General features: G+C 56.3%; 1 protein-coding gene across 1 annotated transcript in view; it reads right to left on the bottom strand.

Moving 5' to 3' along the window:
• CDH4 (cadherin 4) overlaps nucleotides 1-14,204 on the bottom strand; it is a 687,081-nt gene that overhangs the window by 38,947 nt on the left and 633,930 nt on the right. Inside the window, exon 8 of the mRNA XM_028828556.2 lies at nucleotides 3,305-3,442. Within this exon, the coding sequence (XP_028684389.1) occupies nucleotides 3,305-3,442 (138 nt within the window). The remainder of the gene's footprint in view (nucleotides 1-3,304; nucleotides 3,443-14,204) is intronic.

Below are 14,204 nucleotides of genomic sequence, written 5' to 3'. Positions count from 1 at the left end.
TGGAGGCAGTGCTGAGGGCCGAGGGTCCCTGCTCAGCCTCACGTGGGCAGTGCAGCCATGCTCAGAGCCAGTGAAGGGAAAATAACTTTTAATTAACATTTAGGACTCAGAACTGGATCATGCAAATCCCCTGCATCTCTGTAGCTTCTGCTGATTGTTCTTGATTAGGCTTGGTAAAAATAGCCTGGCGGCATGCGCAGCAGCGTGGCTGGCCCTCGCCATCCTGCTGGCTCCTTTGCCTGCTCCATCCCATGGTGAGGCATGGACAGTGTCCTGGGGCTCCTGCCTGTCACTCATCTTCAGAAGGACACACCAAGGGCCGTCCTAACCCCGAGTACTTACAGACACCCCTTCCCCATGACCATGTGACCCAGTCACCTGGAAAAGCCACCCCAGGGTGGAGGGGACCCTCCCTGCCAGGGTCATTCATCCATTGTCCACTCACTAGCACGTCACCTCGCCGGCCTGACCAATGCAGCAGACTGCGGATCCTCTCCCAGCCTGTATTAGACCGGGAGGTGCTGTGGACACTGGCTGAGAAGCACCTAGACATATCTGCGTACTCCTCAAGAGATGCCATTTCCCTGCCCCGTGATCTGGGGCCTGGGACCTGCCTGAGGCCCTCTGGAACCAAGAATGGACAATGGCCCAACTCTGGGAGGTGCATGAGGCTGCAGTAGCCTGTGCTTAGCCATTGGAAAAGCACAGGGATGTGTCTCTCTAATAAATGCCATGGGGACCCTCTGCCCCACTCCCAGGAGGAGCAGCCCCAGGGTGGTGTGGCCGGTCAGCAGTGGCCGTGAGGGTAGCTCAGTGCCGAGGGCTGCTCAGTGCTGATCAGTGCGGGTGGCTGGTTGGTGCTGGTGGCTTGTCAGTGCTGGTCAGTACTGGTTGCTGGTCATTTTTGGTCAGTGCTGGTAAATGCTGGAGGCTGGTCAGTGCTGGTGGCTGCTCAGTGCTGGTCAGTGCTCATGCTGGTCAGTGCTTGTGGCTGGTCCACTAGGTCTAGAAGGGCCTCTGCCTTGGCTTCCCAGAGTCTCGGGAGGGGGACCAGAGACGAGGGGTAGGGCTTGCAATGGAATGATGGGATTCTCTGAATTTCGGGATTTAGGACCACAGTTCCCCTTGTTTAACTTCTGCCCCCCAACATCTCAGAGAATCAGGTCATCCCCACCTTTTGTTCAAGGGGACACAGAGGCAAGAATTCTCCCCTGCAATGTGCTTCAAGTTGCCTTGAGCCAAATGCAGAATTCCGTCGGGGGCTCAGTGTGACTCCTGGGCTGGCCGTTTTCAGAGGCATGTGCAGGTCAGAGACATACTGCGGTTCTCCGTCTTCCTTCACAGGGATGCCGGCTCCAAGAAAGGCAGAGACACCTGCTCCACACAATGTGCGTCACCTTCTCCCCTCCCTCCCTGCCATCACTTCCTTTTCTTTCTTGGAGTCAGGGAGGAAGGACAGCTGGGGCTACCTGGCCAGCTGTGTGGGTGCAGCCCGGCTGCGCTCTTGGGCCTGGACGTTATTATTCTGCAGGGCCCTGGGGTTAGCAGCTGCTTCCCCTATGTCCAGACTCCCCGGGAGCCTGGCCCTGAGCTTTTCCTGCCCGTTGCTCATTGGCCGGAAGAGAGCAAATAGAGACTGAAGCCAAGAGAGAAGGGGGTGTTTTCCAAACCATCTGAACGCCTTCCTGGCCAATTGTATGAGAGCTGTTGCATCCTGGGGCTGCGCCCTGTTAAATGCTCCTCAGGCTCCTGGTTGCCCTGGCTGCTTGCTGCCTGGGACTCACTGCCAGGAGCCTGAGGGCGCGCCTGGAGCATCCCGGCCCTGCCGCAGTGGTGCTGAGCTGGCTTCCTTCGCTGTGATCTGCCATCTTCCCACCAGATGGCGCTGTGTGCTCACGGCCACCCCCTCCTGGTGCAGCTGCGCCCGGGGCCCGGGATGCAGGACGCAGGAGGCCCAGATGCAGGATGGGTGCCGTGGTGAGGGGCTCTGGCCTTGAGTTGCCTTCTCAGCAAGCCGGCCTACCCACAGGGAGGAGCGTCTCCCTCCTGACCCCATCCCTTCCCGTCCTTGCTCCTGACCCCATCCCTTCCCGTCTCCCTCTTAGCCTTCCGCAGCCCAGAGTCCTCATCTGTCATTGGGTTAGTCGGGGTTGGCTGGGATCAGAGGCTGGCTCTGCACCCTGGCCGCACCCTGGGGCCCAAGGGGCAGCTCCACAGGTGCAGCTGGTGCTGCTGCTGTCATTGCTATCATGTCATTGCTATCATGATTGACACACAGCTCTGTGGGGGCCTAGGCCTGGGGGAGAAGCGGGTGATATGGTTGTAGGGGCAGAGAAAACCCTGAGATCCTGGCATCTCGGGGTCACGGTCACTCTGGGAGCCCTTGCTGACCCTCCCCTCTGCACGTCGCAGCCTGGTACCTTAAACCTTCCTAGAGGGGTTCCCGGGGCTGGGCCACGTGCCTGTGATATCAGCACTGCTACAGGGGCCCAAAATGACAGCTTGGGGACACAGTGTTGCACCCCACGGACCCAGGTAGTCACCACAGAGGGTCCTGGTTGAAGAGAAGGGCAACAGCCGAGGCTGGGACCTCCCCAGATCACCGGGCAGCAGGGAAGTGGGGCCATCGAATGTCTGTCGGCGCGGTGGCCTCTGCAGATTTCAAGGGAAGGGCCCCTCCTGGTGGTGCAGCTGCCCTGCTGGAATCCAGAGGAAGCGGGGGCCGCATGCCTTACAGCCCTGTCTCTACCATGTTCCCACCAGACAGAGTTTGGCCCCCTGTGAACTGGGGGCTCAGGACCTCGCAGTGGACTTTCAACAACATTCAGTGAGTGGTCACTCAGGTCCCAAGCAGCCGGTATGGGGCCCAGTCACGACCCCCTTTCTGCCAACAGCGGGCCATAGAGGGTCGGCCAAGTTCCACATACAGGATGGACCCGCCATGCCAACGCTCCATCTGGGCATCCCCCAAGAAGGTCCCACACGCACGCCTCCCAAAGTGGCAGTAACATCAGCCCAAACAGTACCAGTTAACTCCTCCAGACATCACAGAGATGCCTCCCAGGTGGCAACTGACCTCCGCCGCAGGTCCCCTCCCTGGCTGAGCCCTGGCCTCTCCCCTACTGCGCACACCCGGAGTGGAGCCACTCCACACAGCAGCCCCCACTGCCCAGGGCCTTTCTTACATGCTACCTGCCAAGCACCCATCAGACAGAGCTGCAGAGACAGAGGGAGCTGCGCTGCACGTCAGTGCATTCCTGCCCCGCACAGGCCATGCATCACTGGGCGGCTTCGAGGGACTCACCGTGCTGGCGGTAAATTCTGGCGGGTTGTCATTCACATCTGTCACCGTGATGATGGCTGTGGCTGTGTTTGAGAGGCCATAGTTGAGATTTCCTTCCATGTCTGTGGCCTGAACGATGACTGTGTACTGCTGAACTTTCTGGAAGGGAGACACCAGTTGAGAAAGAACAGAGAATCAGTTTGGGTTTTAATTGACAGGGTACTTATGGAAACAAATCTGTTCACAGGAACTGAGTTCCTGGAGCCAGTTCTCTTTCATCGGGGGCTATGTGCTGGGCGCAGGGCCTTCTCCAAGCCTCCTGGATGACACTGTCTGTCGGAGTAAGTTTCTCCTCCCCTCGCCATGGCTTAAGGTGTGGCATGAAGAGGTTTGCTTGTGTTTTCGTCTCTGTGGTCCTGCCATTAATAGGGGTAGATCACGTTTGGTGCCAAGATAGAAGGGAGGAGAACAGGAGAACAGGGGAGAAGGGAGGAGAACAGGGGAGCTCAGAGGGCGCTGGGGTTGCATTCGGTCTGGAAAACCAAGCGGGGAGTTTGCAAAGGGAGGGATGCCCCACAGACCCGGGTCAGGAGGGACCTCGTTTCTTGAGTGTCTACCTTGTCCAGCTGAACTACGGGTCAGACATTCAAATGGGAAGAAAAGACAAACCCTTGCCTTCTCTTTGCAGGTGTGGAGATGCAAGCATGCTCTCTGCTGGAAAACGCAGTCCTGACAGGGCAGTTTACTGCGCAGGCGCAGGTGTGAGCTTCAAATGGCAAATAAGGCTTGGCGGGATGAGTGCATTTTATTAGGCATTGAAGGAGTCTCATGGCCTTTCTCTGCAGAGCCCTTGCTGGGAGTCCGTCAGTGCCAAAATCCCTGAGCTGGCAGAGGTGGCTTTTCCACACCTCTGCTCTGACCCAGAGGCATGAACTTCTGAGGTGACAGCTGAGGACAAGCTTGTGGGCAGCTCCCTGCTGGGACCACAGCCCGCCTCTCACCAGTACCATTAGGGGAGGGGATTCTGGGGACCAAAGCAAAAAAGGGACCCTGTGAAAAGCTCTCCAAGTGACAAACAACCCTGAGTCTTGCTTCTCTAAGAGGTTAAGGGAGAAGACCAGTTCCTAGCAGTGTGATTCAGTGAAACACGCTCAAGTTCCATAAACTGGCTCCATAAGGAATTACCAACAGCAGATGGTCACCGATATTTTCTCTTTCCAACCATCATCCATCCATCTCTCCACCCAGCCACGCACCCCCTGATCCACCATCCGTGCATTCACCCATCCATCCATCTATCCATCCACTCACCCACACATGCATCTATCCATCCACTTACCCAACCATCCACTATCCCTCTATCTGCCCCACATCCATCTATCCATCCACCCACTCACCCATCTACCATCCCTGTATTCACGCACCCATCCACCATCCCTCTATTCACTCACCCATCCATCTATCCATCCACCCACCTACCCATCCACCATCCCTCTACTCATCCGCCAATCCACCTATCCCTCTATTCACCCACCCATCCATCTATCCATCCACCCACCCCTCCATCCACCATCCCTCTATTCACCCACCCATCCATCTATCCATCCACCATCTCTCTATTCACACACCCATCTACCATCCCTCTGTTCACCCATCCATCCATCTATCCCTCTCTTCATCCACCCATTCATTTATCCATCCACCCACCAAACCACCATCCCTGTATTCACCCACCCATCCATCTATCCCTCTATTCACCCACCCATCCATCTATCCATCCACTCACCCCTCCATCCACCATCCCTCTATTCACCCACCCATCCATCTATCCATTCACCCACCCCTCCATCCACCATCCCTCTATTCACCCACCCATCCATTTATCCTTCCACCCACCCAGCCATCCACCATCCCTCTATTCACCTACCCATCCATCTATCCCTCTATTCACCCACCCATCCATGTATCCATACACTCACCCCTCCATCCACCATCCCTCTATTCACCCACCCATCCATCTATCCATCTACCATCTCTCTATTCACACACCCATCCATCTATCCATCCACTCACCCACCCATCTACCATCCCTCTGTTCACCCATCCATCCATCTATCCCTCTATTCATCCACCCATTCATTTATCCATCCACCCACCAAACCACCATCCCTGTATTCACCCACCCATCCATCTATCCCTCTATTCACCCACCCATCCATCTATCCATCCACTCACCCCTCCATCCACCATCCCTCTATTCACCCACCCATCCATCTATCCATCCACCCACCCCTCCATCCACCATCTCTCTATTCACACACCTATCCATCTATCCATCCACCCACCCACCCATCTACCATTCCTCTGTTCACCCATCCATCCATCTATCCCTCTATTCACCCACCCATTCATTTATCCATCCACCCACCCAACCACCATCCCTCTATTCACCCACCCATCTATCGCTGTATTCACCCACCATCTATCCATCTACCCACCCCTCCATCCACCATCCCTCTACTCACCCATCCATCCATCTATCCCTCTATTCACCCACCCATTCATTGATCTACCCACCCACCCAACCACCATCCCTCTATTCACCCACCCATCCATTTATCCCTTTATTCACCCACCCATCCATTTATCCATCCAGCTATCCACCCATACACCCTCCGTCCCTCCCTCTTTCTACCTTTCCATCCCTCTGTCTTTCTATTCCTTCCTCCTTCCCTCCAAGACCAGCCAGCCCCAAGCCAAAGTGGCAGCTGATGAGAGATGGATGAATAAGCCCAGCCAAGGATGGAAGGGTTTTCCAGCTGAGCCTAGCCCAAATTGCCAATTTGTGGAATTGTGAGCTAAATAAATAGAAATAAATGGTGGTTGTTTTAGGCTGCTAAGTTTTGGGATCTTTTGTTATGCAGCAAAAGCTCCCTGGCGTACATCCAAACCCTTAACATGGCCGCAGCACTCCATGTGTCATGGCTGCTAACCCCTCTGGGGCCTCATCTTGAATCAAAGCTCCTCAGCCCCCAGATGTCCTTTCCCACGGAATTCTCTCCTGGCCCTCCAGCCGAGCATGCTGTCAGCTCAGCCTGCTCTTCATCCATGACTCATTCCTGGCTTGCACTTTTACATTTGCTGTGTCCTCCCTTGATCGTTGTCTGTGTCCCTTGCCAACCTGAGCTCTGGGGGCCATGGCTGTCTCATCCATCACCCACTGTGTCTCCAGGGTCAAACATGGGTCCAACACAGAGTAGGTGCCCCATGACAGCAAGTTACTGTTGCCAACAACTCTGGTGACAACAGAAGATCTGAGGAATGACAGAGGGGCCTGGTGCTCCATGAGGTGTCTGGATGGTCTGTGGACAGCTGTGAGTCACCAAGGGGCATCACATGATCCAACTTACACATGTAGCAAGCGATGGCCTGTGGGCTGAATCTGCCCATCACTGTTATTGTAAATAAAGTTTTATTGGCACATGGCTCTGCTCATTTACTGACACATTATCTACGGCTGCTTTCACACTTGCCAGGCAGAGCCGAGTATCTGCACAGAGACTGTATGCCCCACAAAACCTAAAATATGGACCACCTGGTACTTTACAGAAGATGCTTGCTGACCTTGGGCTCCAATGTCAGGCAGTGTAAGCCACTGCCACCTGGACAGGCCTGAAAGTGAGGCCACAAGCATCTCAGGGAGGGAGGGCTGGGGGAGCCAGGGGAGGCTTCCAGGAAGAGGCAGTCACGCTGCCTGAAGGTGACAGGGTGAACTGAGGGCAGGGCTGGGAGGTGCGGTTGGACCTGGGAGGTGGGAACACAGCAGCCAATCAGGCTCAGGGGTGTTCCACATGGCCTCCACCCAAACCAGGGTGACTGTGGCCTGGTGACCAGGCCCAGCCTACATGGGGCCAAGGCTCAGTGCAGTGGGGCGCTGGCTCCTGGGCCCCCTAGTGATGAGGCAACATGTGCCTCATCACACAGCCCTGACTGTTGCTCTGAGAGCTCTCCCTCAAGGAGGCAGGTGTCAGGGGCCCCTTGGAAGGGCAGGAAACTGCTTCTCGGCTCATGCCTGCATGGCCCCTGCAGGGGATCAGTCACCTGGAGAGAGAGGGGAGGACTGCAGAACTCAGAGCTCCTGCAGGGCCGAGGAGAGTGGGCTGCTCAGACTCCCTGCAGGAGAGGGTTCCGGGGAGGCTGTGAGGCTCAGCAGGACAGGGAGGGGCCTGCAGGCTGCAGAGCTGTCAGCAACCTGGGCCTCCTGTATTTGGTGGCCCCCTCTGTAAAATGGGACAGGACCGTGTGCTCTGCTGACCGCACAGCCGTGACTAGTTGCTGAGACAGTCAACAGGAACGTGCAGCCCAAACCAGGTTTTCATTGTTTCTCCCATTGTTGGCTTTCTCCCCTCCCTCATTACCCCAACATTTGCCCCACATGACGCCCTGTTTGCACTGTGCCCCCCACACCTCCTATCCCTGCCCTTCTGTGCTTGTGGCTGTGTTGTCCCTCTCCATCCTCCCGCTGGTGAGATCCCACTCTTCCTTCCAGAATGAGCTCCCCTTGTGCCTCTGGAATTGATCTTGCCTCCCTCATTAACCCTGGAGATGCAGCATGACCTGGACAGCCACAACCCTGGCCACCTCTGCTGCAGGCCGGACTCTCCTGGAAGACCCAGAATGCCCCGAGGACTGAGTCTTGTCCAGCTTTGTGTCCAAAGTACCAGGTACAGACCTGGCACACAGTTGGTAATCGGTGTCTGTTGAGGGAACCAAGTTAATGAGTCATGCCTAACAGAGTTGATATTTACCAAGAGGACTAGAACTTGGAGTCAAGGAGATACAAACAAATAACAGAAATAGCTTACATTTACCTGGGTGCTACATCCTACTTTGATAGTTTTCTCACAGTAGGTTAACCCTTACCTGCTCCCATTTTTCCTTTCTCCCTCATCCTTCTATCCATCCCCTTACCCACCCATCCATCATTTACCCATCCATCATCTGCACATCCATCATGCATCATCCACCCATCCATCCATTCATAATCCATCCACCCACCTGTCCATCATCCATCATCCACCCTTGCATCCATCATCTATCATCCATCCATCCACTCACCCATCCATCATCCATCTATCCATCCATCCATTATCTGTCCATCCATCATCCATTCATCCATCCACCCATCCATCATCCACCATCCACTGACCCATCCATCATCCATCTATCCATCCATCCATCATCTATCCATCCATCATCCAAGTATCCACTCACTCATTCATCATTGATCCATCCACCCATCCATCATCTATCCATCCATCCATCCACTCACTCATCCATCATTGATCCATTTACCCATCCATCATCCATCATCCACCATCCACTCACTAATCCATCATCCATCCATCATCCACTCACTCATCCATCATTCATCCATCCATCATCCATTCATCCATCATCCATCCATCACCCACCATCCATCCATCCATCCATCCATCCATCCATCCATCATCCCTCATCCACCATCCACTCACTCATCCATCATCCATCATCCATCCATCATCCATTCATCCATCATCCATTCATCCATCACCCATTCATCCATTGTCCATTCATTCGTCATCCACCATCCCCCTACCCACCCATCACCCATCATCCACCATCCATCCACCCATCCATCCTCCATCCATCCATCCATCCATCCATCCATCCATCCATCCATCCTTTAGAGACACCTCTCCTTATGTCAGGTGGATTATAACCACCCAATAAGGAAGCTGAGGATCTCTCATCCATCCATGAGATAAGGAGACTGAAGGAAGTGAGAGAGGCTTCTCCATGGAAGTCCATGGGGAGCTGGTTGTGGAAGGAAGGTGGGGGCTCACTAGAGGGAGGAGGGAGTGACAGCATGAGCTGCAGGCACAGCAGGGCTGGGGCAGGAGGTATGAGGTGCACGGTGCAGAACAGGGCATTACTGGGGGCTAATGCGGAGGCTGTGAGGGAGGGGAGAAAACCAACAATGGAGAGAGAAACAATAAAAACCCAGTTTTGACTGCATGCTCCTGTTCACTATTTCAGTGACTGGTGTCACACTGCGTAGTCAGCGGAGCTCATGTTTCTTTACCATTTACAGAGGGGATGACTGAATTCAGTGAGGGCCAGGCAGCCTCATGACCTCCCCAGTGCTACACAGCTGACCAGGGCAGAGTGAGGGGCCGGTTGGGGTCCCTGACGCTGGGTTGGTCTGCGCTTCCGGCCTTTGTTATGGATGGGACTCAGGCAGCACCAATAATGTCCACAGTGACATCAGCTCGATGCCCGCTGGGTCTCCTGAATGTGGGATGGACGTCATAGAAACAGCAGAGCTGGCACCACCCTTGAATGGCTGCTCTTTGCAACCTCAGGGTCAGGATCTGCCTTCTAACTGTGGATCAATGTGTGTCCAGACATTCGCCAGGCCTGAGGCCTTGGACTTCATGGCACTGCCCACGGCAGAGGTCCCTGCCCCAAGGCTTCTTGCCTCAGGATCCCAACAGAAAGAAAATGTGCCTTCCTGTTCATCACGACAGAGACCAGCCAGCCCACCTCTGGAAGCTTCTCCAGCCTGGCCGCGTTCTCCTTCACCTGTCAGCATGCGGCCCTCCCTCGCAGTGGCTGGATGGAGCCTGAAGGCTGGCTCTGCCTCTGGCTAGGACACTGCAGAGATGGGCTGGGGACGGTGTCAGCACCAGTGCACAGGCTTGCCAATGCGAACCCAAACGCCAGGTACACATGGCACCTTGGCGAGGGGCCGGAATCCTGCCTGCGGAGCCTCATTTCATCCATGCCCCATCTATGTGCACTGGCTGTGGTGGTGGCTCCGTGGGGATGTGGCTGCATCTCACCTCAGTCCCTGCTCCCCGAGGAAACAGAATTGGGTTTTCTGACAGGGTAGCAGGCAGCCTTGCTGTGGACACTTTCTTCATTTCTCACCCAAGTTTCTCTTGTTCTTTACAAATCCTATTCTCTTCCCCCTCCCAGGACAGATTTGGAAATTGAAGCTGCAGGAGGCTCTCAGCAGCCTCTTTCCCGGGCGCGATGTCCCGCTCAGGCGGTGCCCCACTGCCTGCCTGCACCAGCTCCCCTTGGCCACCCATCCTGCAGTGTGGGGCCCCCAGGCCGCTCTCAGCTACGTGTTTATTTGGCTGTGGCCGCCTCCTCCTGCAGCACGGCACCGCCGGAAGGACCAGACTGGAAAACAGGAGACTGACACAGGCCGGCGGCAAAGGGAGGGATCCAAGCAGAGAAGAATGTCAGCCCGCGGAGAAACCGCTGTCACAGACCTGCAGCATGACATCATTCTCCAAGTCTCCATTTCTTCAGTCATCGAATCAGAGCCGGTTCATGGAAGCCACCCCTGGCTGCGGTGCTTTCAATGTATAGGAAAGAAATGTATTCTTTTCTATATACTGAAAATAAATAAAGCATTATAGAAACCCAGAGACACGTACAGTATATTGTGTGTGCACGTGTGTGCGTGTTTGTGCACGTGTGTGCATGCCTGTGTGTGTATATACACACATGTGTGCACCTCTGCAGGCATGTAAACCCACATGTGCATGGATGTGCATGCGTTGTGTGTTGTCTGTGTGTGTGCAGCTGACTGCCACTAGAGGGCAGCTGGGTCTCGATTTTGAGAGGCAGGGCAGGGGTGTCTCCTGGCTGGGTGGGGGCAGGAAGCTAGACCCCCAAGAAGGAAGAAGTCTCCAAGGAGACCCCCGGGAGCAGCCAGTGGCCTTCCTGTTGGCGGGGCTTCTGAAGTCCAGGTAGGGTTGGCCTGGCACCCTGGGAGCACTGGGGAGGTGGGGTCAGGCTCCTGACCTCATCACTGTCCCCAACTCCCCCTTTTCCAGGATGGTATCTGGGACGAGAGGGTGGGTGAGCAGGACCCAGGCATGTGCTCGTGAGGCAGCCACGGGAGCTCCCGCAGACGGGTCGCTTGCAGACGTGGCTGGTCTGTACGTAGCTGGCCAGGGCTGGCTTGGCTGGAGGTTTCCATGTATTTATCTAAAAGGCTTACATGGGGCTGCACCCTTTGCCCTCAAGTGCATTTCATTCCTATGAGGCAGGCGAGGGGAGCCCCACGTTCGCCTGTTCTCAGAGGAGTCTGGCACCTCCTCCTGGTGCCTCAACAGACCTTGCGGTGTGCGTGGGCCGTGTGCAGCCTTCCAAGGGCCTGTGTGGCACAGGGGCACGGCGTCCTCCCACTTTGCAGAAGATGAAGGCCCAGGACTTCCCCGAGGTCAGGGGCTGGTGAGTGCTCTGGAGGCCGGCAAGTGTCTCCCAGCCTTCATGGGACAAACAGATGACCCAGGACTCAGCTCTGGACCAGTGTCCCAGAGTCCCCTCTCCATGGCTGACATATGCAGCCTCCACTTCCCATGTCAATCCTCGATGGAGGTGTCTGGGCAGGCAGTGGGAGTCCTGCACAGCCAGGTGTGCCCTGCTGGACGCCTGCTCGTGTCCTGGGCTGGGGCCCCTACCCTTCCTGCTTCTGCCGGATGCAGGGAACATGGCAGAGGTCTCTGGAGCCAGCCATGCCGTCAGCAGTGGAGCTGCAGTGAATTCATTAAAAAGTGATTTGGCCATTTTCAAGTTCAAGAGGAGGGAAGAAAACCACAGTGGGCCATCCCTGGGGTTTTTGCTCACCTCCCCATAGCTCAGCATGTAAATTTTGCAGAACAGCCATCAATAATGCAGGCGGCCGGCCTGCCCTAGAAAGGCATCAAAGCTTCCTGAGTTGAGTGTGCCCTGCCCATACCCAGCATCGGCTGGCTGGCCGCACAGCCAATGATGCACCCTGGCAGGAGCCATGCCTGGAGCTCAGATCCTGAAGTTCTCCTGGGTGCTGCCCCCACCCCAGCCACCATCTAGGGGTGGTCTCATCTGCCAGGCTGCAAGCACGCCTCCCCCACCTGCTCCGGGCTCCTGCACCTAGAGGTGGTCCGAATGGGGATATAAAAGGAGTCCCAAGGCCCTGCAGCCCAGGCTTGCAGACGCCCTGCATCCCTTCCTTCTGGGTGAGCCGGAGCCAGTGCCAGCGTGACGGTGGCTGCTGCTCTGGGAGCTTCTCCAGCTCCTCTCAGGTCAGCGCTGCTCCCACCGCTTCCTCCTGGACCACACACTCCCCAAGGGTCTTCCCAGCTGTCACTGCTGGAACCTCCATCCCCTTGGAAGCTGACAGATGGAGCAGACAGAGGGCCGGGCCCTGCTCCGCGTCTCATCCTCAGGCTGCACAGCACCTGGGGTCTGTCCGGAGCCTGAGAATGTGACTCCGGCACGAAGATTAGATGCTATGGGAGGAGGGAGTGCAGGCACCGTGGAAAACAGGCTGGCAGGTCCTCACAAGTCAAGAGTCAATACAGGGCCTGGCAGCTTCACTCCTGGGTATGTATCCAAAAGAGCTCAAACCAGGGGTTCTGACAAACACTTGCACGCCCTCGTTCAAAGCAGCACCATTCACAGCAGCCAAAATGGCCAAACAGACAAGTGTCCACTGAGCGATGAACGGACAAAGAGAATGTGGTTGCCCCATGCAGCGGAATATTATTCAGCCATAAACAGGCATGAAACACAGACACGAGCTACCACGGTGACGCTTGGTGAGAGACGCCAGACACGAAACGCCATGCGTGGAACGAGCCCACTTACAGGAAACGTCCAGAATAGGCAAATCCATAGAAGCATAGAAGCGGAGAGAAGATTCGGGGCTGCTGGGGCTCACTACCCCCTGGCTCTGCGGCCTGTGCCTCCTCCAGGACGAGGGGCTGAAACCCGGGGACCCGGCCCCTTAGCTGCCCAGGCTGCTGCGTTGAAGGAAGCGTGTCTTGCCCAACCTTCCGCTCAGCTGCCCTTTGCACACCCAGGACAGCGACATGCAGCTGCCTCAGCTCTTGTGGGTTTTAGGATCCCTTGGGGCCTCCGGTGTCCCCAGCCCTGGCTGTACTCACTGGTGGCCCAGAGCCTCTGCGCTGTGCCCCCAAGCCCAACTCCAGCGGACCCTCGCCTCTCACTCTATAGCCAGGTTTGCTTTCTGCTGTGCAGAGCTGGATCAAACCCAGAGAAAACGCCGACCTTTCCCAGTTCCAGGCAGCGAGTCCTCCCTTGGCCTGGTGCTGGGGGCAGGGAGGCCACAAAGAAGATCTCTGCTTCGTAAATCCACAAAACCCACCGCATGGGGGTGGACGGGGTGGGGGATGCTGGGACCCTCTTGCTTCCCCCATCTCTCTCTCTCTCTCCGTCTCTTTTTCTCTGTCTCTCACATTCTCTGCTGGGCACAGAGGGAAGAGGAGCTGCCAGGAATGACTGCTGGTGATTCCAAGCATCTAGATGTCTGGGAAGAACAAGATGGTGGCAGGCAGGGGAGGTCCCGTCAGCCCAGCAGGCACTGGGGGCTCCTCCCTGGGGCTCTTCTGACCCCCGACCCCTGGGTCTCAGAGGAGAACACCTCCCTCTCCAGGGGCCAGGCAGTCACACCCGACTGTGGAGGGCCACGTGTGTGGAGGGCCACGTGCCTGAGCTCTCCAGGGGCCCGGGGTTTCTGAGCCACGGATTTCAGTGGCTCTCGGAGTCCTTGCCCTCCTGTGGCTGATGCTCTGGGGAAGCTTTTCCCAAACTGGGCACTGTCAGCCCTGGGGCTGGGTCGTTCTCTGCGGTGGGGCATCCTGGGCACTGAGGGGGGCTGAGCATTTCTGGCTTCCACCCATGCAATGCCAGCGGTGCCCCCACCCAGCGGTGACAACCACAGATGCCATCACTTGCCCAGTGTCCCAAGAGGGACGTTGCCCTAGGTTGGAAACACGGCTCTAGGGGAGGAGACCGACGGCAAATAGCAAAGAGTATCCCATCAGCTGGGGATGGAGGCCGTGTAGAAAACACAGCA

Source organism: Macaca mulatta, chromosome 10 (assembly GCF_049350105.2).
Source record: "Macaca mulatta isolate MMU2019108-1 chromosome 10, T2T-MMU8v2.0, whole genome shotgun sequence".
NCBI classification, from domain to species: Eukaryota; Metazoa; Chordata; class Mammalia; order Primates; family Cercopithecidae; genus Macaca; species Macaca mulatta.
The sequence above is the reverse complement of the archived record's forward strand: the minus strand, read 5'-3'. Positions and strand labels throughout refer to the sequence as shown.